The sequence below is a fragment of the Tachyglossus aculeatus genome, chromosome 4 (genome assembly GCF_015852505.1).
Source record: "Tachyglossus aculeatus isolate mTacAcu1 chromosome 4, mTacAcu1.pri, whole genome shotgun sequence".
Classification (NCBI taxonomy): domain Eukaryota; kingdom Metazoa; phylum Chordata; class Mammalia; order Monotremata; family Tachyglossidae; genus Tachyglossus; species Tachyglossus aculeatus.
The window spans coordinates 125,845,301-125,871,661 of record NC_052069.1 but is presented as its reverse complement, the minus strand read 5'-3'; the positions used below and the strand labels follow the sequence as shown (position 1 = coordinate 125,871,661).

The window sequence follows — 26,361 nt, the reverse complement described above, 5'->3', positions numbered from 1 at the left end:
TCGACAGACCTCAGCCTGCTTGGAGAAACCAACTCCGACTCTTGAAAAGATGATGACTCTGTTGTTGGGCACCATCCTGGCTCTGGTCTGGGCCTCCCAGGCCCACCATCACGATACGGATATCACAGCAGAAAAGGTAAGGACCATTCAAGCCTTCCCTGTGGGCAGGGAGAAGCAGGGGGATTCCTGACCAAGCTGTTTCAGGTGGTTGCATGGGTCTGAGAGCATATGTGAGGATTTTTAACCATGTTGCCTTTTCTATCTTGGTTTGGATTTGGCCTGCACCCTCAGTTTTATCCTAGCCTACTTTTGTCTACCATTCTACACTTGACCTTCCTCTCTCTTTTCCAAGTTCTTTTTCAAATTGTTCCCTATACATTTCTCTGCCCCTCTGCCATTGGGCTGGTGCCTTGCAGGGAAGGGATATAATCAATTAATCAGTCAGTCAATCAATGGTATTTATTGAGTACTTACTATGTGCAGAGCATTGTTCTAAGTGTTTGGGAGAGTACAGTACAACAGATTTAGCAGATACGTCCTGTGGCCACAATTGGCTTACTGTTTAGAGGGCGAGACAGATATTTGTATAAATAAATAAATAATACAAATAATTTCCCTGCCCAAAACAAACTCCCTTTAAGCAGCTGGTATTCACCTCACCCACGGCACTTATGTCCGCATCTGCACTTTCTTTTAATGTCTGCCTGCCCCTCTAAACTGTAAACTTGCTATGGCCAAGGAACATGTTAATATGTTTGGTTTTGTTGTCTATCTCCCCATTCTAGACTGTGAGCCCGCTGTTGGGTAGGGACTGTCTCTATATGTTGCCAACTTGTACTTCGCAAGTGCTTAGTACAGAGCTGTGCACACAGTAAGCGCTCAATAAATACGATGGAATGAATGAATGAGCCCACTGCTGAGTAGGGACCATCTCAATATGTTGCCAACTTGTACTTCCCAAGCACTTAGTACAGTGCTCTGAGGCACACAGTAAGTGCTCAATAAATACGATGGAATGAATGAATGAATAAATCTGCCAAGCTAGCTCTCTTCCTCCCTTCAAAGCCCTACTGAGAGCTCACCTCCTCCAGGAGGCCTTCCCACACTGAGCCCCCTCCTTCCTTTCCCCCTCCTTCCCCTCCCCATCCCCCCCGCCTAACCTCCTTCCCCTCCCCACAGCACCTGGATGTATATATATATATACATATACGTATATGTGTGTGTGTGTGTGTGTGTGTGTTTGTACATATTTATTACTCTATTTTACTTGTACATACTTATTCTAGTTATTTTATTTTGTTAATATGTTTTGTTCTCTGTCTCCCCCTTCTAGACTGTGAGCCCGCTTTTGGGTAGGGACCATCTCTATATGTTGCCAACTTGTACTTCCCAAGCACTTAGTACAGTGCTCTGCACACAGTAAGCGCTCAATAAATATGATTGAATGAATGAACGCTGCTGAATTGTACACTCCCAAGCTCTTAATACAGTACCCAGCACCTAAAAAGTGTTCTGTAAATACCATCGATTGATTAATTAATGTCAGCCCAGAATTATAGGGCAGTTTATTTAGACCCTGTGGCTCAGTGGTTTTCCAGACACAGGGAGAAGGATAGGTGTGTGGTGGAGAGGGATGAATTTGATTTCATCTTGGTCAATCAATCAATTAATCATATTTATTGAGCACTTCCTGGGTGCAGAACACTGTACTAAGCACTTGGGAGAGTATGCTAAAATAAGTTGTTAGACACGTTCCCTTCCCACAATGAGCTTTAGAGTCTAGGGGGGAGACAGACAGTAATATAAATAAGTAAATTAAATTACAGATATGTACATAAGTAATATGGGTCTGAGGAAGTTGTGAATGAGGGTGCAAATCCTAATACAGGGCCATTGCAGAAGGGAGTGGGAGAAGAGGAAATGAGGGCTTATTCAGGGAAGTCCTCTTGGTGAAGATGTGCTTCTAATGAGGCTGAGAAGGAGAGAAGGATGAATGTCTGTCAGAAATGAAGGAGGGAATTCCAGAACAAAGGCAGGATGTGGACAAGAAGTCGACAGTGAGAGAGATGATACTGAGGTACATTGAGTAGGTTGGCATTAGAAGAGCAAAGTGTGTGAGCTGAGTTGCGATGGGAAATCGGGGGCAAGGCAATTGAGTGCTTTAAAGTCTATGGTAAAGAACTTCTATTTGATGCCGAGGTGGATGGGCAAACACTGGAGGTTCTTGAGGTGAGGGGAAACTTGGACCGAATGGTTCTGTAGATGAATGTGATCTGGGCAGAAGAGTGAAGTATGGACTGGAATGAGGAGAGACAGGAGGTCGATGCAGTAATCAAGATGGTATATGGTAAGTGCTTAGAATGATGTGGTAGCAGTTTGGATCGGGAGTAGAGGGTGGATTTTAGTGATGTTGCAAAGGTTGAAATGACGGGATTTGATGACAGACTGAATATGTGGGTTGAATGAGAGAAATCAATTGAGGTTAACACTGGGCTTATGGGCTTTTGAATCAGGGAGGATAGCGGTGCTGTCTACAGTGTTGGGAAAGTTAGGGTTTGGCTTGGGGCTCTCCCATTGTTCATGTTCTGTTTCTGAGACTGGGTCCCAGATGGATTGAGGCCTTCAGTTTCAACCCTGCCTCCTGTCCCCATGATCACTGATGTTGCAGGGAGGCAACGGAGAGGGGAGAAAAAGTCATCATGGGGCCTGGCCCTAGATGACACAGGTTATACTTCCACTTCCAGAGAGCCATCCCATCAAAGTGATCACTGACACCAACTGAGCAGAGGAAGTCACTGAGAGAGCTAGTGTAGAGCGAGAACCATGGAGGTCCAGACTGGTGACCTGGGGGACGCCCGGAGTTAGGGTACAAGAGTAGGAGAGAAGGTCGGGATGGGAACTTGTTGGACCCAGAGGATTTTATGCCTGACCAAAATCTTGCCGCTCATGTTCAGGGAAAGTGGGAATACAGGGAACAAAGCAACTGTGGCAACTGCTACCACATAGTACAATCACTCATCCTATCCCGACTTTATTACTGCATCAGCATCCTTTCTGACCTCCCAACCTCCTGTCTCGCCCCACTTCAGTCTATATTTCACTCTGCTGCCCTGATTATCTGTCTACAGAAACGTTCTGGGCGTGTCAACCCACTCCTCAGAAATCTCCAGTGGTTGCTTATCAACCACCATGTCAAGTAAAAACTCCTCACGATTGGCTTCAAAGCTCTCCATCACCTCGCTCCTTCCTACTTCACTTCCCTTCTTTCCTTCCACAACCCGGGCCCGTGCATTCTGCTCCTCTGGTGTTAACCTTCTTACTGTGCCTCATTCTCACCTGTCCTGCTGTCGACCCCTGGCCCACGTCCTAACTCTGGCCTGGAATGCCCTCCCTCCTCAAATCCACCAAACAATCACACTTCCCCCCTTCTAAGCCCTACTGAAGTCTCACCTCCTCCAGGAGGCCTTCCCAGACTAAACCCACTTTTCCTCAGCTCTCCCTCCGCCCCTCATCTCCCACCGACTCGCTCCCTTTGCTCTACCCCCCTCCCTCCCTCAGCACTTGAGAAGCAGCATGGCATAGTGGATAGAGCAGGCCTGGGAGTCAGAAGGTCATGGGTTCTAATCCCAGCTTGGCCACTTTGCTGTGTGACCTCGGGCAAGTCACTTCACTTCTCTGGGCCTCAGTTATCTCATCTGTACAATGGGGATTGAGACTATGAGCCCTACATGGGACAGGGATTGTGCCCAACTCAATTTGCTTATATCAATCCCAGCACTTGGTACAGTGCCTGGCAGATAGTTTAAGCGCTTAACAAATACCATCGTCATTATCGTCATCACTTGTGTGTATGTATGCACTTATCTATAATTCTATTTATTTATATTAATGCCTGTTTTACTTGTTCTGCTGTGTATATATATCTCTCTAATTCTATTTATACTGATGCTATAGATGTCTGTCTCTCCCCTTCTACACTGTGAGCCCGTTGTGGGCAGGAATTATCTCTCTTTGTTGCTGAATTGTACTTTCCAAACACTCAGTACAGTGCTCTGCACACAGTAAGCGCTCAATAAATACGATTGAATGAATGAATGAACAATCAAATCTCTTTCATTCCCCTACAGATTTCAGGGAGGTGGATCACCTTGTACATGGCAGCCAATGATACAAGCCTGGTACAGACAAACGGGCCCCTGAGGTGCTATATGTCCTCTATTGACCCTGCCTGGAATGAAAACATCAGGTTCAATTTCTACGTCAAGTAAGTATGAACCAAGTGAACCACTTCCATTGAGGGGGAGACCTCATGGGGATGGGGAGCTCTGACTTGTTTTTAGAGCTTCCAGGCCCAAGGATCAGCTCTCCATCCAGAAGGTCCAAATGGTATGCACCTCTCTCCTTATCCGGTTCTCCACAGTTCAATGCTGGGCCAATTCAGTCCACCAATGGAGCCTGTCTAACTATGGGTGGAGGAGAGCCAACTCTATTAGGAAGGTACCATTGCTTATTCGGCCCATGAGCCGGCCCGGGCTTGGCATGGTGCCCTGATTGACAGAGGACATTTTAGTCTATGCCCCCTCCTCTCCAAGGCTCCTACAATCATCCTCAAAGACACTTCCAGTCTGAGGCTTCTCTGGGGTATGCCCAGATCAGTGGTGGAAAGCTGGGATGTCCTTGGCAGCAACAACACATCCTGGGTCTCCTGGGCCATCACCAGCCCACCCCAATGCAGCAAGGATATGAGAAGAAAGGTGGCCTAGTAGAAGGAGCACAGTTCTGAGGGTCAGAGGACCCGGGTTCTAATCTCAGCTCCATCACTTGCCTGGTGTGTGCCCTTGGACAAATCACTTAACTTCTGTGTGATTCAGTTAACTCATCTGTAAAATGGGGATTAAAGCTATGAGCCCCATGTGGTACATGGACTGTGCCCAACCTAGTACAGTGCCTGGCACGTAGTGAAATCTTTATAATCTGTCACACAGTCCATGTCCCCATTTGGCAGGTAATGTAACTGAGGCTCAGAGAAGTTAAGTGACTTGCCCAAGGTCATACAGCAGATAGGTGGAGGATTTGGGATTAGAACTCAGCTCCTCTGACTCCCAAGCCTGTGCTCTTTCCACTAGGCAACACTGCTTTTTAACTCCAGGATCTCCAGGTGACTCCTGTTCCCTCCCTTCCAAACCCTGACACACTCCTTCCACCTCTCTGCTGACCCTCTGCCTTCATCCCATGCCTCCCTGCCGAGTCACAGCCCTTGAAATCCACCAGGACGGGACCCAAGAGGACTTCTCAAATTTAGCCCTCTTTTTCCTGCCTAACTCTCCCTTTGACATCATCTATGCATTTGCATTTGTGCCTTTTGGGCAGTTGGTATTTACGCCACCCTCAACCCCACAGCACTTATGAACCTATCTATAAATGATATATACTTTTTATTTATATTAATATCAGTCTCTTCCTCTAGACCGTAAGCTCACTGTGGGCAGAGAACTTCCCTAGCAACTCTGTTGTATTGTATTCTCCCTAGCTATTTGTACAGTGTTCTGTGTGGCTCAGTGGAAAGAGCCCAGGCTTGGGAGTCAGAGGTCATGGGTTCTAATCCTGGCTGTGCCACATATCTGCTGTGTGACCTTGGGCAAGTCACTTAACTTTTCTGAGCCTCAGTTACCTCATCTGTAAAATGGGGATTAAGACTGTGAGCCCCATGTGGGACAACCTGATCACCTTGTATCCCCCGCCCCCAGCACTTAGAACTGTGCTTTACACATAGTAAGTGCTTAGCAAATTCCATTATTATTATTATTATTATTATTATTGTTACAGAAAGTGCTCAAAAAATGCAATTGATTGATTGATTGACCACTACCTTGTCACTCCATGGACAGAATTTCCTTTGGCCATGTTGTCCCCCTCTGGGGTCATCTCCTCCCAGCCAACAGCTGAGCATCATGTCCCTGCCCAGGGGGGAACCAGATGAGCTAAAGAGGGATGGTGCATGAGTGTAGTTGAATGTGTGCCCACTAGCTCTTTTGGTCAATTGGCCCCTATGTTTCTTTGTTTTCCAGGAACAGTGAAGAATGTCTACCTGTCAGCATAGTTGCCAAGAAAAGTCCTGAATCGGGCCATTACATAGTGGACTGTAAGTATTCTGGAGACGTTTTCTATTCAGTTCTCCTGATATCTGTAGAGGGACAAGGTTCTTGTCTAGTTCCCACCCCTGTACTCTTTCCCAGTGATTAGTATAGTGCTCTGTACACTCTAAGAACCCAATAAACACTATTACTACTACCAGCACTACTGTCAACACTAAATTAATCAGGGAAAACTTCTTGGAAGAAATGGGATGTCCGAAGGGCTTGGAAGATGGGGAGAATTGTGATCTAGTTCATTTGAAGGGGGAAGGAGCTCCAAAGCAGGGGAAACCTACCTAGGTCAGTGCTCCGCACGAAGTAAGAGCTTGATAAATGCTGTGAATGAGAATGATAACGAGGCCATATGATGGACATCGTCTTTGCCATTCCAAGCAACTTATTCCTCTTACCTGAATTAATGGATTGGTACAAGTATTTTAATGGTCAGTCAGTCAATATAACAGTACAATATAATATAACAACATACCAGACTCATCCCCTTCCCAGAACAAGCTTACAGTCTCTCTGCCTCTAAGCCTGTATAGCTACCATGAGAATGACCCCGATTTTGGAAGATCTGAAATTAGTCATATCTGCCACCAGAATGCCTTCTGTGTCTCATAGGGACATTTGTGAGGCATCTTGGTTAAAGGTGACCCCTGTAAGTGTAAGGAAAACTCTAGGTCAAATCAAAGTCACACAAAAAGGATTTTAGGGTGGGTAGGGAATGTGTCTACCTACCCACTCTGCTACATTGTGCTTTCCCAAGTATTTAGTACAGTGCTCTGCACACAGTAAGCACTCGATAATTACCACTGATTGATCGATGGATTGTGATCGGGTTGGGTACAGGCAGTTCCGACACTTATTCTGGTGTGTGCTTTCTCCCACAGATGAAGGCCACAATACCTTGGATATCAAGAAATTGTCTAACGACTACTTAATGTTGCACACACAAAATGAGAATGATGGAGTGGTCAGCCATGCCACAGCACTTCTGGGTGAGTACCTCATTCCAGTCTTCCTGAAGAAGGAGACCACATTTCAGTGGATGTTACTGTTGGAGAATTCTGTGTTCTGGATGGGGCCTAGGTGATCAAGCAGTGCTATTTATTGAGCGCTTACTGTGTGCACAGCACTGTATTAAGTGCTTGGGAGAGAACAATATTAACAGTTGGTAGACACGTTCCTCGCCCACACCGAGCTTTCAGGTTAGAGGGGGAGAGAGACATTAATATGAATAAATAATTTGTAATATATAAATTATACATAAGCACTGTGAGACTAGAAGGACTTTCCAATTCTGGAGACAGGACTGTCCCACCTCCAAACCCAAACTTTCCAGTGGCTCACCAGTGTCAGTGGGAGGTGCCAACACTTACTTAGGGAAGCAAAGACATAATTTCTAGCTTGGGGTCGGTCCTCACTCAGATTCAGAGTTAGGCAGAGGGAAGAGCTGGTACCTAATCACAATGTTCACATTCACATTTCCTCCAATGCCCCATGTTTGTCTTCTTGCTCTGATTTTCCCTGTTGGCTCCAAGCACCCACACTTATTTCTGGTCTCCAAATGCAGGAAGAAGATCACGCCTGAGTGACAAATCCATTTTAAGTGAATACTCTGCCTTTAACACACCCTGGGACATTGTAAAGGAAAACATCATTGAAGTCCAGTCGGAGGGTAATAACGTAGGGACACTTGTCTCTACATTTCTGGATTTCAGGGAATTGTTTCACTAGTAGTGCAGTATCTTGGTCCAGCATTGAAATAACTTTAGGTTTGGGGCAAGCCCTCCCTTGTGGAAAATGCCTGTTAAAACAGCTAATTCTTTTTTTTTTTTTTCATGGTTTTTGTTAAACGCTTAATTAGTGTCAAGTACTGTTCTAGGTGCTAGGATAGACACAAGATAATCGATCAGATACAGTCCCTGTCCCACATGGGGCACACAGTCTAAATAGGAGGGAGAGCAGGTACTGAATCCCCATTTTGCAGTTGAGGGAACTGAGGCACAGAGAAGTTTAATGACTTGTCCATAGTCATCCAGCAAGCAAGTGGCAAAGATGGGATTAAAACCCAGGTCCTCTGCCTCTCCAAACCATGCTCTTTCTACTAACCCAAGCAGATTCACTTTAGAACGGACCTTAGGCTGGTTGGGGAATGAGAAGGGGTATTCAATCGATCAATCAATCAATGAAGAAGTAGCATGGCCTAGTGGATCAAACATGGGCCTAGGTTCTAATCCCAGCTCCACTAGGTGTCTGCTATGTGACCCTGGGCAAGAAATAATAGTGATGGTATTTGTTATGTGCTTATTATGTGTCCAGTACTGTTCTAAGTGCTGAGCACTGTTAGAGAAGTAGCGTGGCTTAGTGGAAAGAGCACAGGCTTGGGAGTCAGAGAATGTGGGTTCCTATCCACTGTCCACCAGTTCTCAGCTGTGTGACCATGGGCAAGCCACTAGCTTCTCTGTGCCTCAGTTAACTCATCTATAAAATGGGGATTAAGACCGTGATCCCCACGTGGGACAATTTGATTACCATGTACCTACCTCAGCACTTAAAACAGTGCTTGGCACATAGTAAGCACTTAACACATACTATTATTATTATTATTGTTATTCTAAGCACGGGAAGTCACTTAACTTCTCTTTGCCTCAGAGACCTCATCTGTAAAATGGTGATTAAAACTGTGTGGGACAGGGGACTATGTCCAATCTGATTTGTTTGTATCCATCTCAACACTTAGAACAGTGCCTGGCACACAGTATGTGCTTAACAAATATCAAAATTATTATCATTATTGTTATATATGTTTTGTTATAAATAACAATAATCATCATAATAACAGTTAATAAATTATATTTATTAAGTACTTACTGTGTGCCCAGCAATGTACTAAGCACTTGGGAAAGTACAATATAATAATATAACAGACACATTCCCTACCCACAGTGAGCTTACAGTCTGGAGGGGGAGACAGGCAATAGAAAAAAAAAATTATGGGTATGTGTGTAAGTGCTGTGGGGCTCTGGGGTATTGACTCTCTTCTCTGTTTCTCTTCCTTTCAGACACTTGCACCTCAAAAAGTACTTAGGTGAGTAGTGACACTCCATCCTGAGGCTCCCATGGTGCTTGGGTCTCAGTGCTGGTGGTCCAGGGCAAATCAGCGAGCATCTCTGGGGAATCATAGAATCTGGTTGTGTTGTTGCAGGGGGACAGACCCCACTGCTGTCCTAGCAATCTGAAGCCAGGGCATAGGGTGAAAACACGAGAGAATTTCAGAAACCCTGTTTTATCCTGACAAAGCACTAGACTGGTTGCTTGGGCAGGACTCCAGTTTGCTTTCATCATCTGGGCAACTCTGAGTTCCTTCACAGCTATAGGGGAGGATATCAACATTTCTCCAGCCTCTGGGCTCAGTTAGGAGCATAGACAGGGTGGGCAAGAGGTCCCAGTCCTTAGGCTGGCAACTTGAGCGGGCTTTTACCTAGAATATCTGAGCTGGGCCCTGGTATTCACTCATTCATTCAATCATATTTATTGAGCGCTTACTGTGTGCAGAGCACTGTGCTAAGCACTTGGGAAGTACAGGTCAGCAACATATAGAGACAGTCCCTATCCAACAACAGGCTCACAGTCTAGAAGGGGGAGACAGACAACAAAACAAATGCTATAGACAGGTGTCAAAATTGTCAGAACAAATAGGATTATAGCTATATGCACATCATTAACAAAATAAATAGAATAGTAAATATGTACAAGTAAAATAGAGTAATAAATCTGTACAAATATATACAAGTGCTGTGGGGAGGGGAAGGAGGTAGGGTGGGGAGGAGGAGAGGAAAAGGGGGGCTCAGTCTGGGAAGGCCTCCTGGAGGAGGTGAGCTCTCAGTAGGGCTTTGAAGGGAGGAAGAGAGCTAGCTTGGTGGATGTGGGGAGGGAGGGCATTCCAGGCCAGGGGAAGGACATGGGCCAGGGATCGACGGTAGGACAGGCGAGAACGAGGCACAGTGAGGAGGTTAGCGGCAGAGGAGTGGAGGGTGTGGGCTGGGCTGTAGAAGGAAAGAAGGAAGGTGAGGTAGGAGGGGGCGAGGTTTTGGAGAGCCTTGAAGCTGAGAGTGAGGAGTTTTTGCCTGATGCGTAGGTTGATAGGCAACCGCTGAAGATTTTTGAGGAGGGGAGTGACATGCCCAGAGCGTTTCTGTACCAAGATAATCCAGGCAGCAGAGTGAGGTATAGACTGAAGCGGGGAGAGACAGGAGGATGGGAGATCAGAGAGGAGGCTGATGCAGTAATCCAGTCGGGATAGGATGAAAGATTGAACCAGCAAGGTAGCGGTTTGGATGGAAAGGAAAGGGTGGGTGGATCTTGGTGATGTTGCGGAGGTGAGACCGGCAGGTTTTGGTGACGGATTGGATATGAGCGGTGGACAAGAGAGCAGAGTTGAGGATGACACCAAGGTTGCGGGCTTATAAGATGGAAAGGATGGTAGTGCCATCTACAGTGACTGAAAAGTCAGGGTACCCAGTGTTCTCACTCAATCCCTGCCTCGGGAGGAATTCCAGTAAAGTCTCCCCTGAACCATGCTCAGGTCCTCCTGTGTTAGAGCTTCTCACCATCCACTCTTGCCCACACCCTCATCCTACCCTTTTAAATCTCCATAGAACAAGGCCTCTTTGCCCTTCCAGAAGAGCAGAGAGGAATCGGCTCCAAACACCAGAGACCACTTGGGATCATCTCTCCAGCGAAGAATTCTCTTTTTCTCTCTCCCCCTCCCACTTCCCTGGCCCTCAAGCCCGTGCAAGTAATCACTGTACCTAGTTCAATAAACTGCTGCAGCATTGAGCCAGTGCGTCCTGTATTTGGGAGTGGGACTTCTGGGGCTCCTCTCGGCTGCAGGAGGATGCGGGTTCTTAGCAAGCGTCCATGTGCTTGGGGCTTGGCTTCCCGGGGCTGCTTCAGCTCTGGCTGGAGCCCTGCTATAGTCTCAGGCTGGACTAGTTTCCTAGGAGCCCTCGGGCCAGACCCCTCCAGATGGAGGAAGCAGAATCCCCTGAATTGACTGGCTGAAATCACTGATGTAGTTGGACCTGCTGGGGCCTTTATTAAACCAGTCAGATGGGGGCGTCAGAGCCTTCCCCTGGTCCCTGAAAGCCAACTGGAAACCTTTGACATAAAGCAACTCTCCCTCCCAGCACTTATCTGAGGTTCCTCTATCGGCATGTGTCCCTTTGCACTGGCCAATGGGATCAAAACCCCAATCTAGAGCAGGTTTTCCTGGGGACATCTAGACTGTAAGCTCGCCTCTAGACTGTGAGCTCATTGTGGGCAGGGAATGTGTCCACCAACTCTGTTCACTCATTCATTCAAGCATTTTTACTGAGCAGTTACTGTGTGCAAAAGTACTTCACTAAGCACTTGGAAGAGTACAATATAGCAATAAACAGATACTTTCCCAGCCCACAACAAGGATTTCGTACTCTCTCGAGAGCTTAGTATAGTGGTCTGCACACAGTAAGCACTCAATAAATATCACTGATTGATTAATGAACTGATGACATCACAGAGCAGTTGGTCTCCCTGATACCAGTCCCCACCAGGAGTTCAACGGGTTACATTGAAATGAGAGAGTGTCAGGTATAGGCTCCCAAGGCTGGATGTCTTCGCTCCAGCAGTTCCAATCACCAAATGCTCTAAGTCACTACAGAGGGGTCAGAAACTAGGTTTGCTGGCTGTGAATTAATCAGTCTATCAATCAGTTATATTTATTGAGAACTGATTGTGTGCAGAGAACTGTCCTAAGCACTTGGGAGAGTACAGAGTACGTAGACACATTCCCTGCCCCCATAGAGCTTACTGTCTAGAAAGGACCCGATCCAGGTAGGGCCTTGTCATGCGGGGATATGAATCTTCAAATGAAGGCGAGTTAAGTGCCCGCTTTCAAACTCACTGCAGATCTGTGTCTCCAGTCTTCCCTGGGACCCGCTGAGGGTGACCCAGCCAGGGTTCTGGTACCAGGGCCAGGCTTCCTGTTGTCTGAAGAGTCTCTGCACCTGACACTAGCCCCCTGGCATTCAGCCCTTCTTTTATTTTTTTTAATGGTATTTGTTAAGTGTTTGCTTTGTGCCAGGCACTATACTCTGAGCTGGGGTAGATACAAGGTAATCAAGTTAGACACAGTCCATGTCCAAAAGGGGCTCACAGTTGTAATCCCCATTTTAGAGATGAGGTAACTGAGGCACAGAGAAGTTAGGTGACTTGTCCAAGGTCATATAGCAGACAAGTGGCAGAGCCAAATTAGAACCCAGATGCTTCTGACTCCCAGGCCCCTGCTGTCTCCATTATGCCATGCTGCTTCTTTAAAATTATTACTAAATTATTATCAAAATTATTAAAATCACATCTCCTCTAAGAGGCCTTCTTCAACTAAACCCTCATTTTCCATATTCCATCTCCCTTCTTGTTTGGATCTGTACCCTTTAATCACTTGATCTCCACTCCACCCTCTCTCCTCAGCACTAATACACATGTCCATAGTTAATTTTAATCTGTCCCCTCCCCCATAGACCATTATCTTATTACAAGTAGGGAATGGGCCTACCAATTCCATAGAATTTTACTCTCCCAACTGTTTCGTACAGTGCTGTACGTAGTGAACACTCCATAAATACTATTGATTTATTGACTGGTTAATGACATTTATCCAGGTGTTGTCAATGTGCAGGGCACCATAAGGAAAATGGGCTAAAGATTCAGAAACAATCTCTTGTTCCCTAGGTGGGTGAGAGGTTGCTGGAGTGGATAGACTAATAGGAAAATAATACAAATGAATCACAGTAATTCAATAAGCACAAGAATAACAGTCACATTGCAAAACCACTGTCCTTGGCTACCTGCAATAAGTTGTCCAATGGCCTAATGGCCGGAGAGGCCCCCTCCTTCCCATCACCCACACTGGGCTTAGGGAGAGGATATCCAAGATGCCCTGGTGGTGGGATTTAGGATTTAGGATTTAGGATTTAGGGATTTAGGATTTAGGTGAGAGAATTGTTCCCCTTCTCTGTGAGGGGTGCCATATTCCCCAATGCATCAACACCTGTTTCCCATATGCTGTGTTTATTATTAATAATAATAATAATAATGGCATTTATTAAGTGCTTACTATGTGCAAAGCACTGTTCTAAGCGCTGGGGAGGTTACAAGGTGATAAGGTTGTCCCACAGGGGCTTACAGTCTTAATCCCCATTTTACAGATGAGGTAACTGAGGCACAGAGAAGTAAAGTGACTTGCCCAAAGTCACACAGCTGACAATTAGTGGAGCCAAGATTTGAACCCATGACCTCTGACTCCAAAGCCTGGGCTCTTTCCACTGAGCCATGCTGCTTCTCTTTGAAATTGACACACTGTGGTGTCTTTGAAAGTGGGGATAGACCTGGGCAGAACACAGCAGGGGGGAGCAAGGCCAAACCAACCCATGTCCTGAAAAAGAAAGCTCTCAATCTGGCTACAGCCTCAGCAACAACCCAGAAAATTTTCTTTTACTTCCTGAGTGTGGAGTCCAAGGCTGTTTGGCCAGTGCTTTGCCCAGCCTATTTCACAGTCAAGTCCCCTTGCTCCCCATCCTGTTCCTTGCCCACCCTTCCCTCATCCCACTGCTCTGACACTGTCCTCTCACTGTTTCTCTGCACCTATCCTCCCAGCCCAGGCCAGCCCCCCATCCGGAATAAGACCAATGGCCCTGGGGTCTGAACGAGAGGGAGGTTGGGGAGAGGCCTGGCCCGGGACCACTACCACCATTCCCCATCTGCCTGACTTGGGCCTCCCTCCTTACAACTTGGGCATGGGGAGGGACAGTAGAAAGAAAGAGAAGAGTTAAGCAGCTGCAGCAGCAGTGGTGGCAGCAAGACAATGTGAAAAAAACGACCCATGGATGGGGTTGTTAAAAGCAGGGAAACAAGATAATAATAATGATACTGGCATTTATAAGTGTATTACTACGTGCAAAGCACTGTTCTAAGCACTGGGAAGGGTACAAGGTGATCAGGTTGTCCCATGGGAGGCTCACAGTCTTAATCCCCATTTTACAGATGAGGTAACTGAGGCCCAGAGAAGTTAAGTGACTTGCCCAAAGTCACACAGCTGACAATTGGCAGAGCCAGGATTTGAACCCCTGACAACTGACTCCAAAGATGAGCTCTTTCCACTGAGCCACACTGCTTCCCCAATGTTGGTGGGGATTGGAGGGAAATCAAAGGAAAATAGGTTTGAGAGATGGAGCAGGAAAGGAAACAAAGGGGAGCAGGATGAAAGTTGTGCATTGCCCTAGAGGGGCTGGGGGAAAGTGCCTCAGGGAGAGGAGGCTGGAGTCTAATCCCAGCTCCTGCCAATTGCCTGCTATGTGACCTTGGGCAAGTCAATTAACTTCTCAGTGTTTCAGTTTCCTCATCTGGAAAACGGGGATTGAATACCTGTTGTCCCACCACCTTGGACTCTGAGCCCCAGGGGGAACAGGAATTGACTTGTATCTACCCCAGAGCTCAGAACAGTGCTTAACACATAGTTAGCCATTAACTACCATAAAAAATTACTATCCCCCCACCACTCCCCGAGGGTTAAAGGGGAGGAGAGAGGAGTCAGAGGGATGGGGATAATAATAATAATAATAACAATGATGGTATTTGTTAAGTGCTTACTATGTGCCAAGCACTGTTCTAAGCACTGAGCACTGTTCTATGCGCTGATAATAATGATTGTGGTATTTGTTAAGCACTATGTGCCAGGCACTGGACTAAGTGCTGAGGTGGATAAAAGCAAAATGAGCTGGACATAGTCCCTGTTCCAGAGGGTCCCACAGTCTCAATCCCCATTTTACAGATGAGGGAACTGAGGTCCAGACAAGTGAAATGACTTGCCCATGGTCACACAGCAAACGCGGTGGAGCCAGGATTCATTCATTCATTTAGTCATATTTATTGAGCACTTACTGTGTGCAGAGCACTGTACTAACCACTTGGGAAGTACAAGTTGGCAGCAAATAGAGACGGTCCCTACCCAACAGTGGGCTCACAGTCTAGAAGGGGGAGAAAAACAACAAAACAGAACATACTAACAAAATAAAATAAATAGAATAGTAAATATGTACAAGTAAAATAAACAGAGTAATAAATATATACAAACATATATACAGGTGCTGAGGGGAGGGGAAGGAGGTAAGGTGGGAGGGGATGGGGACGGGGATGAGGAAGAGAGGAAGGAGGGGGCTCAGTCTGGGAAGGCCTCCTGAAGAAGGTAAGCTCTCAGTAGGGCTTTGAAGGGAGGAAGGGAAGGAAGAGAGCTAGCTCGGCGGATGTGCGGAGGGAAGGCATTCCAGGCCAGGGGGAGGACTAGGGCCGGGGGTCAACGGCGGGACAGTCAAGAACGAGGCACAGTGAGGAGGTTAGCAGCATAGGAGCGGAGGGTGTGGGCTGGGCTGTAGAAGGAGAGAAGGGAGGTGAGGTAGGAGGGGGAGAGGTGATGGAGTGCCTTGAAGCCGAGTGAGGAGTTTTTGCCTGATGCGTATGTTGATTGGTAGCCACTGGAGATTTTTGAGGAGGGGAGTGACACGCCCAGAGCGTTTCTGCACAGAGATGATCTGGGCAGCAGCGTGAAGTATAGATTGAAGTGGGGTGAGACAGGAGGGTGGGAGATCAGAGAGGAGGCTGATGCAGTAATCCAGTCGGGATAGGATGAGAGATTGAACCAGCAGGGTAGCAGTTTGGATGCAGAGGAAAGGGCGGATCTTGGCGATGTTGCAGAGATGAGACCGGCAGCTTTTGGTGACGGATTGGATGTGAGGGGTGGACGAGAGAGCGGAGTCGAGGATGACACCAAGTTTGCAGGCTAATGAGATGGGAAGGATGGTAGTCCCATCAACAGTGATGGGAAAGTCAGGGAGAGGGCAGGGTTTGGGAGGGAAGATAAGTAGTTCAGTCTTGGACATATTGAGTTTTAGATGGCGGGCAGACATCCAGATGGAGATCCAGATGGGATTCGAACCCATGACCTTCTGACTCCCAGGCCCATGCTCTGTCCTCTATGACATGCTGCTTCTCAATCTGAAAGCAACAGCCCTCGAGCCCGTGCCAGGCAAAGTGATTCGGGGACCTAGCCAGCACAAGGTGGCACCACCAGGCCTGGCATGATGAGGATAGCGGAGGAGCACCTAGAGAAACCCCCATAGGGAAGGTGTTGCCTTTCCAAGCTTCAGGATACATAAGCTCCTCCCCTCCCAGGTCACCTATTCCCTGCTTAATCTGAGCCAGAGCAGAATGGCTCAAAGGACAACGTTTCCTTTAAGGGCCAGTCACATGGCAGGTCTGCCTTGACCCCGTCACCTGTGCTTGGCTGGAACATGATGGATGAGTGGTGGCAGCGCCTGGGCACTTTAGGTGAGCTCTAAGTCGTGGTCCCACTGCATCTCAGGGGAAGCAGAGTGGCTCAGTGGAAAGAGCCTGGGCTTCGGAGTCAGAGGTCATCGGTTCAAATCCCGGCTCTGTCACTTGTCAGCTGTGTGACTTTGGGCAAGTCACTAAACTTCTCTGGGCCTCAGTTCCCTCATCTGTAAAATGGGGATTAAGACTGTGAGCCCCACGTGGGACAACCTGATCACCTTGTAAATCCCCAGCACTTAGAACAGTGTATTGCACTTAATAAATTCCATTGTAATTATTATTATTATTAAATATGATTGAATGAATTTATTATCTCTACCCTACCTTCCTCCATCATCCACCTCTCTCTGACAGAAGGTAGAAATTTGAATTGGCTCCCAGGAGTGCCTAGTGTCAGAGGGAGCTGAAGGAGGGGTCAGACAGCCGGAACTGTAGGCCACTGCCTCTGCCATCACCATCCCCTGTGATATTGAGCAAGTGAGGTGGCCATTTTGGGATAGTGTAATTTGGGATCATCGTCAAGATGTCCTCAACCAGAGGCCATCTTGATAAGGTTAAGGTCAGGTGAAATTTCTGGGTGGTGGCCTGGTTCCCCTTAAACCCTAGGCCCCCAGGCTGCAACCCTTTTTATCCAGCCCTCCTGACAGGGTTCTCAAGAATTACAGAGGTGAGGTGAGGTGGGAAAGGGAGGGATCCAGGAGAAATTCCCCTGTTGAGGTGAAGGCGGTCTTTCAGAATTAATCAATCAATCAATCAATCAATCAATCATATTTATTGAGTGCTTACTATGTGCAGAGCACTGTACTAAGCACTTGGGAAGTACAAATTGGCAACATATAGAGACAGTCCCTACCCAACAGTGGGCTCACAGTCTAAAATGGGGAGACAGAGGACAAAACCAAACATACTAACAAAATAAAATAAATAGAATAGATAGGTACAAGTAAAATAAGTAAATAAATAGAGTAATAAATATGTTCAAACATATATACATATATACAGGTGCTGTGGGGAAGGGAAGGAGGTAAGATGGGGGGGATGGAGAGGGGGACGAAGGGGAGAGGAAGGAAGGGGCTCAGTCTGGGAAGGCCTCCTGGAGGAGGTGAGCTCTCAGCAGGGCCTTGAAGGGAGGAAGAGAGCTAGCTTGGAGGATGGGCAGAGGGAGGGCATTCCAGGCCCGGGGGATGATGTGGGCCGGGGGTCGATGGCGGGACAGGCGAGAACGAGGTACAGTGAGGAGATTAGCGGCGGAGGAGCGGAGGGTGCGGACTGGGCAGCAGAAGGAGAGAAGGGAGGTGAGGTAGGAGGTGATGGAGAGCCTTGAAGCCCAGGGTGAGGAGTTTCTGCCTGATGCGCAGATTGATTGGTAGCCACTGGAGATTTTTGAGGAGGGGAGTAATATGCCCAGAGTGTTTCTGGACAAAGATAATCCGGGCAGCAGCATGAAGTATGGATCAGATCTGTGAGTGGTAACGGAACCTAGTGGCAGGAACAGGGAGCCTGGAGAGACAGATTCCACACTGGTAGCTGAAATGGAAATGATGTAAGACTTTATCTAAAAGCCCCAGCATTGGAGCTCCCAGGCCCCAGAGCATTTCCTGGATTTCATGGATGCACAGAATTCTTTTCCGAAGTTGTCTCTGTCCTTCCAGGCACCAGGTAACCACCATCAGAGACTGAATCCTGGGCTGGATAAACCCTGGCTCAGACCCAGGATGGGCCTGTTATTGTGCTGCTTTTCTTATTCATCCTAGATTCCTTCCCTAAGTCAGAGAGTCCCAGTGACCTTAAAGCAGGCCCTGTACTCATTCTCCTCTCTGACCCCAGGCAGAACTCCAGACCTGAGCCAGGACATAAGAGAGAGTTTGTTGAGTTATGTGTGCCTCATGGCGTTGCAGAAGAAAATGTTCTTGTCCTAACTGCAAGGGTAAATCTTGGCAACCCTGGATTTCTCTACTTCCCTACTTCCTGGTGGGACTCCCCTGTTACTCTGTCCCTACCCCAAACGCTAAGGAAAATCTTAGGCTCTCTGAACTGGACCGCCTTCCTATTGCCTCGTGGGTTTTTCTCACTTTCACAGGAAGATGCATCTGAGGCTGAGAAAAACTGGCTTCCAGGAATTATTGCTATACTGGGTTTAGCGGGGTGGGCAGAGAATTTGGCCCCGTGCTCTCCGACTCCCCAGTATCTCGGTTCCCACTCCCCTCATAATTCTGGCAAAGAGCTGTGCCATCTGGGCATCCTAGGCCTAGATGATGCCAAGACCTGCTGAGTTGTGAGACCCTCCAGTTCCAAACCCAGGATCTTCAATCTCAGAGGACCTGGGAGAGCTGTTTGACTTCTCTGCCTGTCCTTTCCCCATATGGCTAGGTTTCACTTTGCAGAACATGTATTGAATCCCCATTTGACGGAGGGAACTGAGTCACTGAGATGTTAAGTGACTTGTCCAAGGTCATGGAGCAGATGAATGGAAGAGCTGGGAGTAGAAACCAAATCCTCTAACACCGAGGTTCATGCTCTTTAAACTAGGTCTGGCTGCTTCTCATCTGACTATCTTGTAACTACCACAGGGTTAGCAAAGTACTGCACTTGAGGCAGCTCATTTTGCTCCTCTGGGCCTCAGTTCTCTCCTCTGTAAAATGGGGATTAAGACAACGAGCCCTATGTGAGACAGGGATTGGGTCCAGACTGATTACTGATTATCTCATATCTACCAGAGAGCTTAATACTGGGCCTGAAACATAGAAGCACTTAAACAAATACCATAATATATCTATATCTTTGTCTACATAGATATACATGGGTAGGGACTGTTTCTATGTGTTGCCAACTTGTACTTCCCAAGCGCTAAGTACAGTGCTCTGCACACAGTAAGTGCTCAATAAATAAGGGTGCAAATGACATCATTATTATTAATAAATAAATATGATTGAATGAGTATATATATATATAAATATATGCCTAGCATATGCACGTAAAATGGAGTTGACAGGCACATTCCCTGCCCACAGGAGCTTATAGCCTAGAGGGGGAGACAGACAGTGAAATAAATTATGGATGTGTGAGTAAGTGATGTGGGGCTGAAGGGGGGTGAATAAAAGGTGCAAATCCAAAGGCTACTTCAATTGCGAATGGAACTTCATAATGGGACAACAATTGCAGTTAAGCATGATAAGACCAAGGGAGCATGAAATCATCCCCCGAGGCAGGATGAAATCCTCAGGATTAAAAGAGAACAGAACAGCTGCATAGGTAAATGCACCTTCTGTCCTGGAACCTGCTCACTCACCACACACACAAACACTGGCCCCGTTGTTCAGGAGAGGGTGGTAGAGGCTCTCTCCCTTGGACCATAACCTCGGGCAAGGCCATTAAGAAAGTGTCCTGCAACCCTAGCCAAAGACCTTAAGGCACCAACTGGTCTGGGGCTGGGCCATTCAGATAGCCCCGAAGTGTTGACTTTCAATATCAGCTGCTGCCTATGAGAAGCCAGCAAACATCCAAATGCTACATGACAGGACAGGCAATTGTGGGTGGCAGACAAAACTCCCACATCTCCAGATCAGTCCTATAAAAAGACAGCCCGCCTGCCCAGGCTAGGCATCTTTCCACATAAAATAATAATAATAATAATAGTATTTGTTAAGCACTTACTATGTGCAAAGCACTGTTCTAAGTGCTGGGGAGATACAAGCTGATCAGATTGTCCCACATGGGGCTCACAGGCTTAAGCCCCATTTTACAGATGAGGGAACTGAGGCACAGAGAAGTTAAGTGACTTGCCCAAAGTCGCACAGCTGACAATTGGCAGAGCCGGGATTTGAACCCCTGACCTCTGACTTCAAAGCCCATGCTCTTTTCACTGAGCCATGCTGCTTCTCTACACATCCCCAATGGACCTCAGGTGCCTCGGGGAAACCAACCTCGACTCTCAAAAAGATGATGGTTCTGTGGCTTGGCACCATCCTGGCCTTAGTCTGGGTCTCCCAGGCTAATGTAGATGTGGAAAAGGTATGGACTAGTCAAGCCTTCCCTGTGGACAGGGAGAGAGGCACGGAGATTCCTGACCCAGCCGTTTCTGGAGGGTCCACGTATCTGAGAGCATATGTGAGGATTTTTAACACACACATTCTAAATGTTCCACGATGAGCTTAGGGTCCAGCGGGGGAGGCAGACATTAATATAAATTAATAAATTAAATTACTGCTATACACAGAAATGCTATGAGAGAATTGTGAATAAAGGGTGCAAACCCTAGTGCATGGTCAACTTAGAAGGGAGTGCTAGAAGAGGAAGTGAGGGCTTAGTCGGGAAAGTCCTCTTGGAGGAGATGTGCTTTTAATAAGGCTGCGAAGGAGGGAAGAATGAATGGCTGTCAGAAATGAAGAAGGAGGAAGTTCCAGAACAAAGGCAGGGCATGGACAAGGGACCACCGGGGAGAGAGGTGAGATCGATTAGTAGGTTGTAGTAGGAGATTAGTAGGTTGGCATTAGATCAGCAAAGTGTGTGAGCTGGGTCGTGATGGGAAATCGGGGGCAAGGTGATTGAGTGCTTTAAAGCCCTTGGTAAGGAGGGTCTATCTGATGCGGAGGTGGATGGGCAACCACTGGAGGCTCTTGAGGAATGGGGAAACATGGACTGAACAGTCTGGTAGATAAACGATGTGGGTGGCAGCGTGAGGAGAAACAGGAAGTCAGCAAGGAGGTTGATGCCGCAATCAAGGCAGCATACGATAAGTGCTTGGATTGATGTGGTAGCAGTTTGGATGGAGAGGAAAAGGTAGATTTCAGTGATGTCGTGAAGGTGGAAACAGCAGGATATGGTGACAAATTGAATATGTGGGTTGAATGAGAGAGATGAATTGAAAATAACACTGATGTTACGGGGTTGTGAATCAGGGAGAATGGTGGTGCTTTCTATAGTGTTGGGAAAGTTAGGGTTTGGTTTGGGGCTCTCCCAGTGTCCATATTCCGTTTCTGAGACTGGGTCCCAGCTGGATCGAGGCTTTCGGTGTCGCCCCCACCTCCTGTCCCCATGATCACTGATGTTGCAGGAGGGCAATGGAGAGGGGAGAAGGTTCACATGCAAAGTCCCCACAGGGTCTGGCCTCAGAGGACACTGGTTATGCTTCTGCTTCCAGGGAGCCATCCCATTCAAGTGGTCACTGAAAGCCAAGAGAACAGAGGACCTCCCCGAGAGAGCTAGTGTAGAGCGAGAACCCCAGAGGCCCAGATTGGAGACCTGGGAGACATGGGAGACACCCACAGATAGGGGAAAAAGGGTAGAAGAAAAGGTAGGGATGGGTAGCTTGTTGGACCCGTAGGACTTTATGCCTGACCAAAATCTTGCCCCTCACGTTCAGGAAAAATGGGACTACGGGGGACAAAGGAACTATCAAATTTCTTTCATTCCATTACAGATTTTAGGGAGGTGGTTCTCCTTGCACCTGGCAGCCGATTATATAAACCTGGTATTGGTTAACGGGACTCTGAGGGGGTATATTTCCTCTATTGATCCTGCCACAAACAAAAATATCAGGTTCAATTTCTACACCAAGTAAGTATGATGATGGTGCTATTTGTCAAGCGCTTACTATGTGCAAAGTACTGTCCTAAGGACCGGGAGGGATACAAAGTGATCAGGTTGTCCCACGGGGGGCTCACAGTCTTAACCCCCATTTTACAGATGAGGTAACTGAGGCCCAGAGAAGTTAAGTGACTTGCCAGGTATGAACCGAGTGAACCACTTTCATTGACGGGGAGACCGACTCATGGAAGTGGGGAACTCTGACTCATTTTCAGAGCTTCCAGGCCCAAGGTTCAGCTGTCTAACCAGAAGGTCCAAATAGTACGTGCCTCGTTCCTTATCTGGTTCTCCCCAGTTCAATGAGGGGCCAATCCAGTTCACCAGTGAAGCCTAAAGCTGCGATTAAAGGTGTGAGCCCCATGTGGGACCTGAACTATGTTCAACCTAAGTAGCTTATATCTACCCCAGAGCTTAGTGTATACAGTGCCTGGCACATAGTAAGACTTTACCAAATGTCATAAAAAATAAGGTGCACCTGAAAGGCTCTGTACCATCCCTGGCCCAACTCATTCTGGTCCAGGAGATTGAGACCAAGTTCCAAACAGACTTCCCTTGTTGGATGAGATATGAGGCTGGAGACATCAAAAGATATTTGCTCAGATTTCTTTGACTTATTCCAAATGGCCATGCCACTCAGGGTAGCTACATTTTGATTTCCAATCGATGTCTCAGAGATCCGGAGGTTCCAGGGGGTGCCGGCCTAGAAAAACTGACAGAGAAGTCCCTGATGTCCTTCTGGCATAAAGGGCAATACTGGAAGATGCTTGGTTAATGAATAGGATGAGAGAGCAGGCCAACGGTGGCCCAAGTCTGGCCCGAGAGATTTGCATTACCTACAGACACAGCTCTGCCTGGAAACACTATTTTCCTCACTCCTCCTTTGCTTCTCCTGCTCTGCCCATGGCCACACTTCCCCAGTTGCTCTGCCCACACCTCAGAGTTCTCACGGCCATGTACCCACATTCAGAGAACTGTAACCCGCTGCCCCACCTGCCTTCTTCTTCCCTCCCCGCCCATTAGCAGCAGACGTCTGGTTTGGTTACTGGCCAATCAGCAAGTGACTCAACAGGTGCCAATTGCTTTCTTGGAGTTGAACCATGTGACTTTGAAGGAGGACAATTCATTACAAATCCTGGGCCAGCATGAGGGTGTCTGCCCTGGCAGAGTCCCTGCTCCACCTGCCAAATAGCTTGTGTAAATCAATGGGCCTGGCATGGAAGAGCTACCAAGAATCCAGCTTTCCCCTGTTTCGCTTCTATTTTTGCTCCTTTGGGCAGCTTTCTACTTGGCGGCTCTACCCATTCAGACCCATTCACTCCCCATCACAATTCCCCACTTCTGTTCCCCCACGATCCCATCTCCCACTTCCCCCAAACCCAACGCATTTTCTCGCTGGCCACATCTCTCCCTTTTTTGTGGTATTTGTTAAATGCTTACTATGTGCCAAGAACTGGGGAAGATACAAGGTAATCAGGTTAGACCACAGTCCATGTCCCACATTGGGCTCACAGTCTTAATCCCCACTTGGCAGATAATGTAATTGAGGCCCAGAGAAGTTAGGTGACTTGTCCGAGGTCACACAGCAGATAAGTGGAGGAGTTGGGATAAGAATTCAAATCCTCTAACTCCCAGGCCTGTACTTTCCATTAGGCTGTGCTGCTTCTTAACTCCAGGATCTCCATCTGATTCCTGTTTCCCTCCCTTCCAAACCCTGACTTACTTCTTCCACCTCTCTGCTGATCCTTTGCCTTCCCCCCCATGCCACCCTACAAGGTCATATCCCCAGAAGCCCTCTTTTCCCAGTTTCCCTCTCCTTTTGGCATCATCTGTGCATTTGGATTTGTGCCCTTTGGGCACTTAGTAATCACACCACCCTCAACCCCATAGCACTTATGCACATATGTATAAATGATATATTATATTTTTTTATTCCTATTGATGTCTTTCTCCCCTTTTAGACTGTAAGCTCACTTGGGCAGAGACTTCCCTACCACCTCTGTTGTGGTGTACTCTCACTAGCTGTTAGTACAGTGCTCTGCATACAGAAAGTGTTTAAAAAATACAATTGATTGTTTGATTGACCACCACATTGCCAGTCCATGGACAGAATTTCCTTCAAATATGTTGTCTGCCTATGGGGTCATCTCCTCAGCCAACAGCAGGGCATCACATCCCTGCCCAGTGGGCACCAGATGAGCCAGAGAGGGATGATGCATGAGCGTGGTTGCAGTTTGAGCTCACAACCCCCCGTGGCCATTTGGCCCCTTGTTACTTCATTTGTTTTCCAGGCAAAATGAAAAATGCCTGCCTCTCAGCTTAGTTTCCAAGAAAAATGCGGTCTCAGGTCATTACGAAGTGTTCTGTAAGTATCCTGGCGAAGTTTTCTTTTCAGTTCTGATCTCTGCGGAGGGACATGGTTCCTGTCTAATTCCCACCTGTGTACTCTTTCCCAGAGATCAGTACAGTGCACTGCACACACTAAGTACCTCCACAAAACTATTACTATTATTGGAAGTACTACTACTGCTACCACCAACAACACTAAATTAATTGGGGAAAACTTCATGGAGGAAGTGGGATTTCAGAAGGGCATTGAAGATGGGGAGAGCTGTGGTCTGGTTCATTTGAAGGTGGAGGGAGTTCCAGAGCCGGGGAAGCATTCCAAGGTTCTCACTCTGCACAGAGTAAGAATTTGACAAATGCTGTTGATGAGGATGATAATGAGGCAATATGAGGGACATCCTCTTTGTTATTCCAAACAACTTAATCCTCTTCCCTGAATGAATGGATTGGGACAAGCATTTTAACGGTCTGTCAGTCAGTCCATCATATTTATTGAGGGCTTACCATGTTAGAGTACTGTACTCTTGGGAAAGTACAATATACAGACAGTGCTTAAAAACTACAATTGATTGATTGACCACCATGTTGCCACTCCATGGGCAGAATTCCCTTCGGCCATGTAGTCCCCCTTCGGGGTCATCTCCTTCCAGCCAACAGCAGGTCATCACATCTCTGATGGCCAGACCCGTTCCCTGACCAGAACAAGCTTACAGTCTATCTGCTTCTAAGCATGTATACCTGCTATGAGAATTTCCCCGATTTTGGAAGATGTACAATTAGTCACATCTGCCACCTTCTATGTCTCACAGGGACATTTGCAAGGCATTTCGGTTAAAGGTGAAGCCTCTAAGTGTAAGAAAAACTCTAGGTCAAAGCAAAGTCACACAAAAAGGATTTCAAGGCAGGCAGGGAATGTCTATCCACTCTGTTGCATTGTATTTTCCCAAGTATTTAGTACAGCGCTCCGCTCGATGATTACCATTGATTGATCCATCGATTGTGCTCGGGTTAGGTACAGGCAGTTCGGACACTTATTCTGGTGTGTGCTTTCTCCCACAGATGAAGGCCACAATACCTTGGATATAGAGATATTGTTTGATGAATGCTTAATGTTGCACACACGCAATGAGAATGATGGAGTAGTCAGCCACGCCACAGCACTTCTGGGTATGTACCGCTTTCCAGTCTTCCTGAAGAAGGAGACCACATTTCAGTGGATGTTACTGTTGGAGAATTCTGTGTGCCGGATGGGGCCCGGGTGATCAAGCAGTGCCATTTATTGAGCACTTACTGTGTGCAGAGCATTGTGTTCAGTGCTTGGGAGAGAATAATGCAACGTTCAGTAGACAGGTTCCCTGCCCACGACGAATTTCCAGGCTAGAGGGGGAGAGAGGCATTAATATAAATAAATAATTTATCGCATACGATTTATAGATATGTCTGTAAGTGTTCTGAGACTAGAAGGACGAAACCCTTTCAACTCTGGGGACAGGACTGTCCCACCGCCAAACCCAAAACTTCCCGAGTCTCACCAGAGTGTCAGTGGGGGGTGCTAGCACTTACTTAGGGAAGCAAAGACATAATTTCTAGCCGGGGGTCAGTCCCCACTCAGATCAAAGTTAGACAGAGGAAAGAGATGGTATCTAATCACAGTTTTCACAGTCGCATTTCCTCCAATGCCTCAAGTTTGTCTTCTTGCTCCGAATTTCCCTGTTGGCTCCAGGCACCCACACTTATTTCTGGTCTCCAAATGCAGGAAGAAGAAAACTCCCTAATGATGAACGAGCTTTTAAGAAGTACATTGCTTTTAACGAGAAATGGGACATTCCGAGGGAAACATCATTGGAATCCAGTCAGCGGGTAATAA

General features: G+C 47.2%; 1 protein-coding gene across 1 annotated transcript; it reads left to right on the top strand.

Annotated features, from left to right (window-relative positions):
* Positions 1-10,979, top strand: LOC119926527 (major urinary protein-like). Its single transcript, XM_038744546.1, has 7 exons — positions 1-136; positions 4,128-4,264; positions 6,069-6,142; positions 7,028-7,135; positions 7,711-7,815; positions 9,203-9,228; positions 10,799-10,979. Exons 1-6 carry the CDS (start codon positions 50-52, stop codon positions 9,226-9,228), a joined length of 537 nt encoding a protein of 178 aa, XP_038600474.1. The 5' UTR covers positions 1-49; the 3' UTR covers positions 10,799-10,979.
* Positions 10,980-26,361: the final 15,382 nt, after the last annotated feature.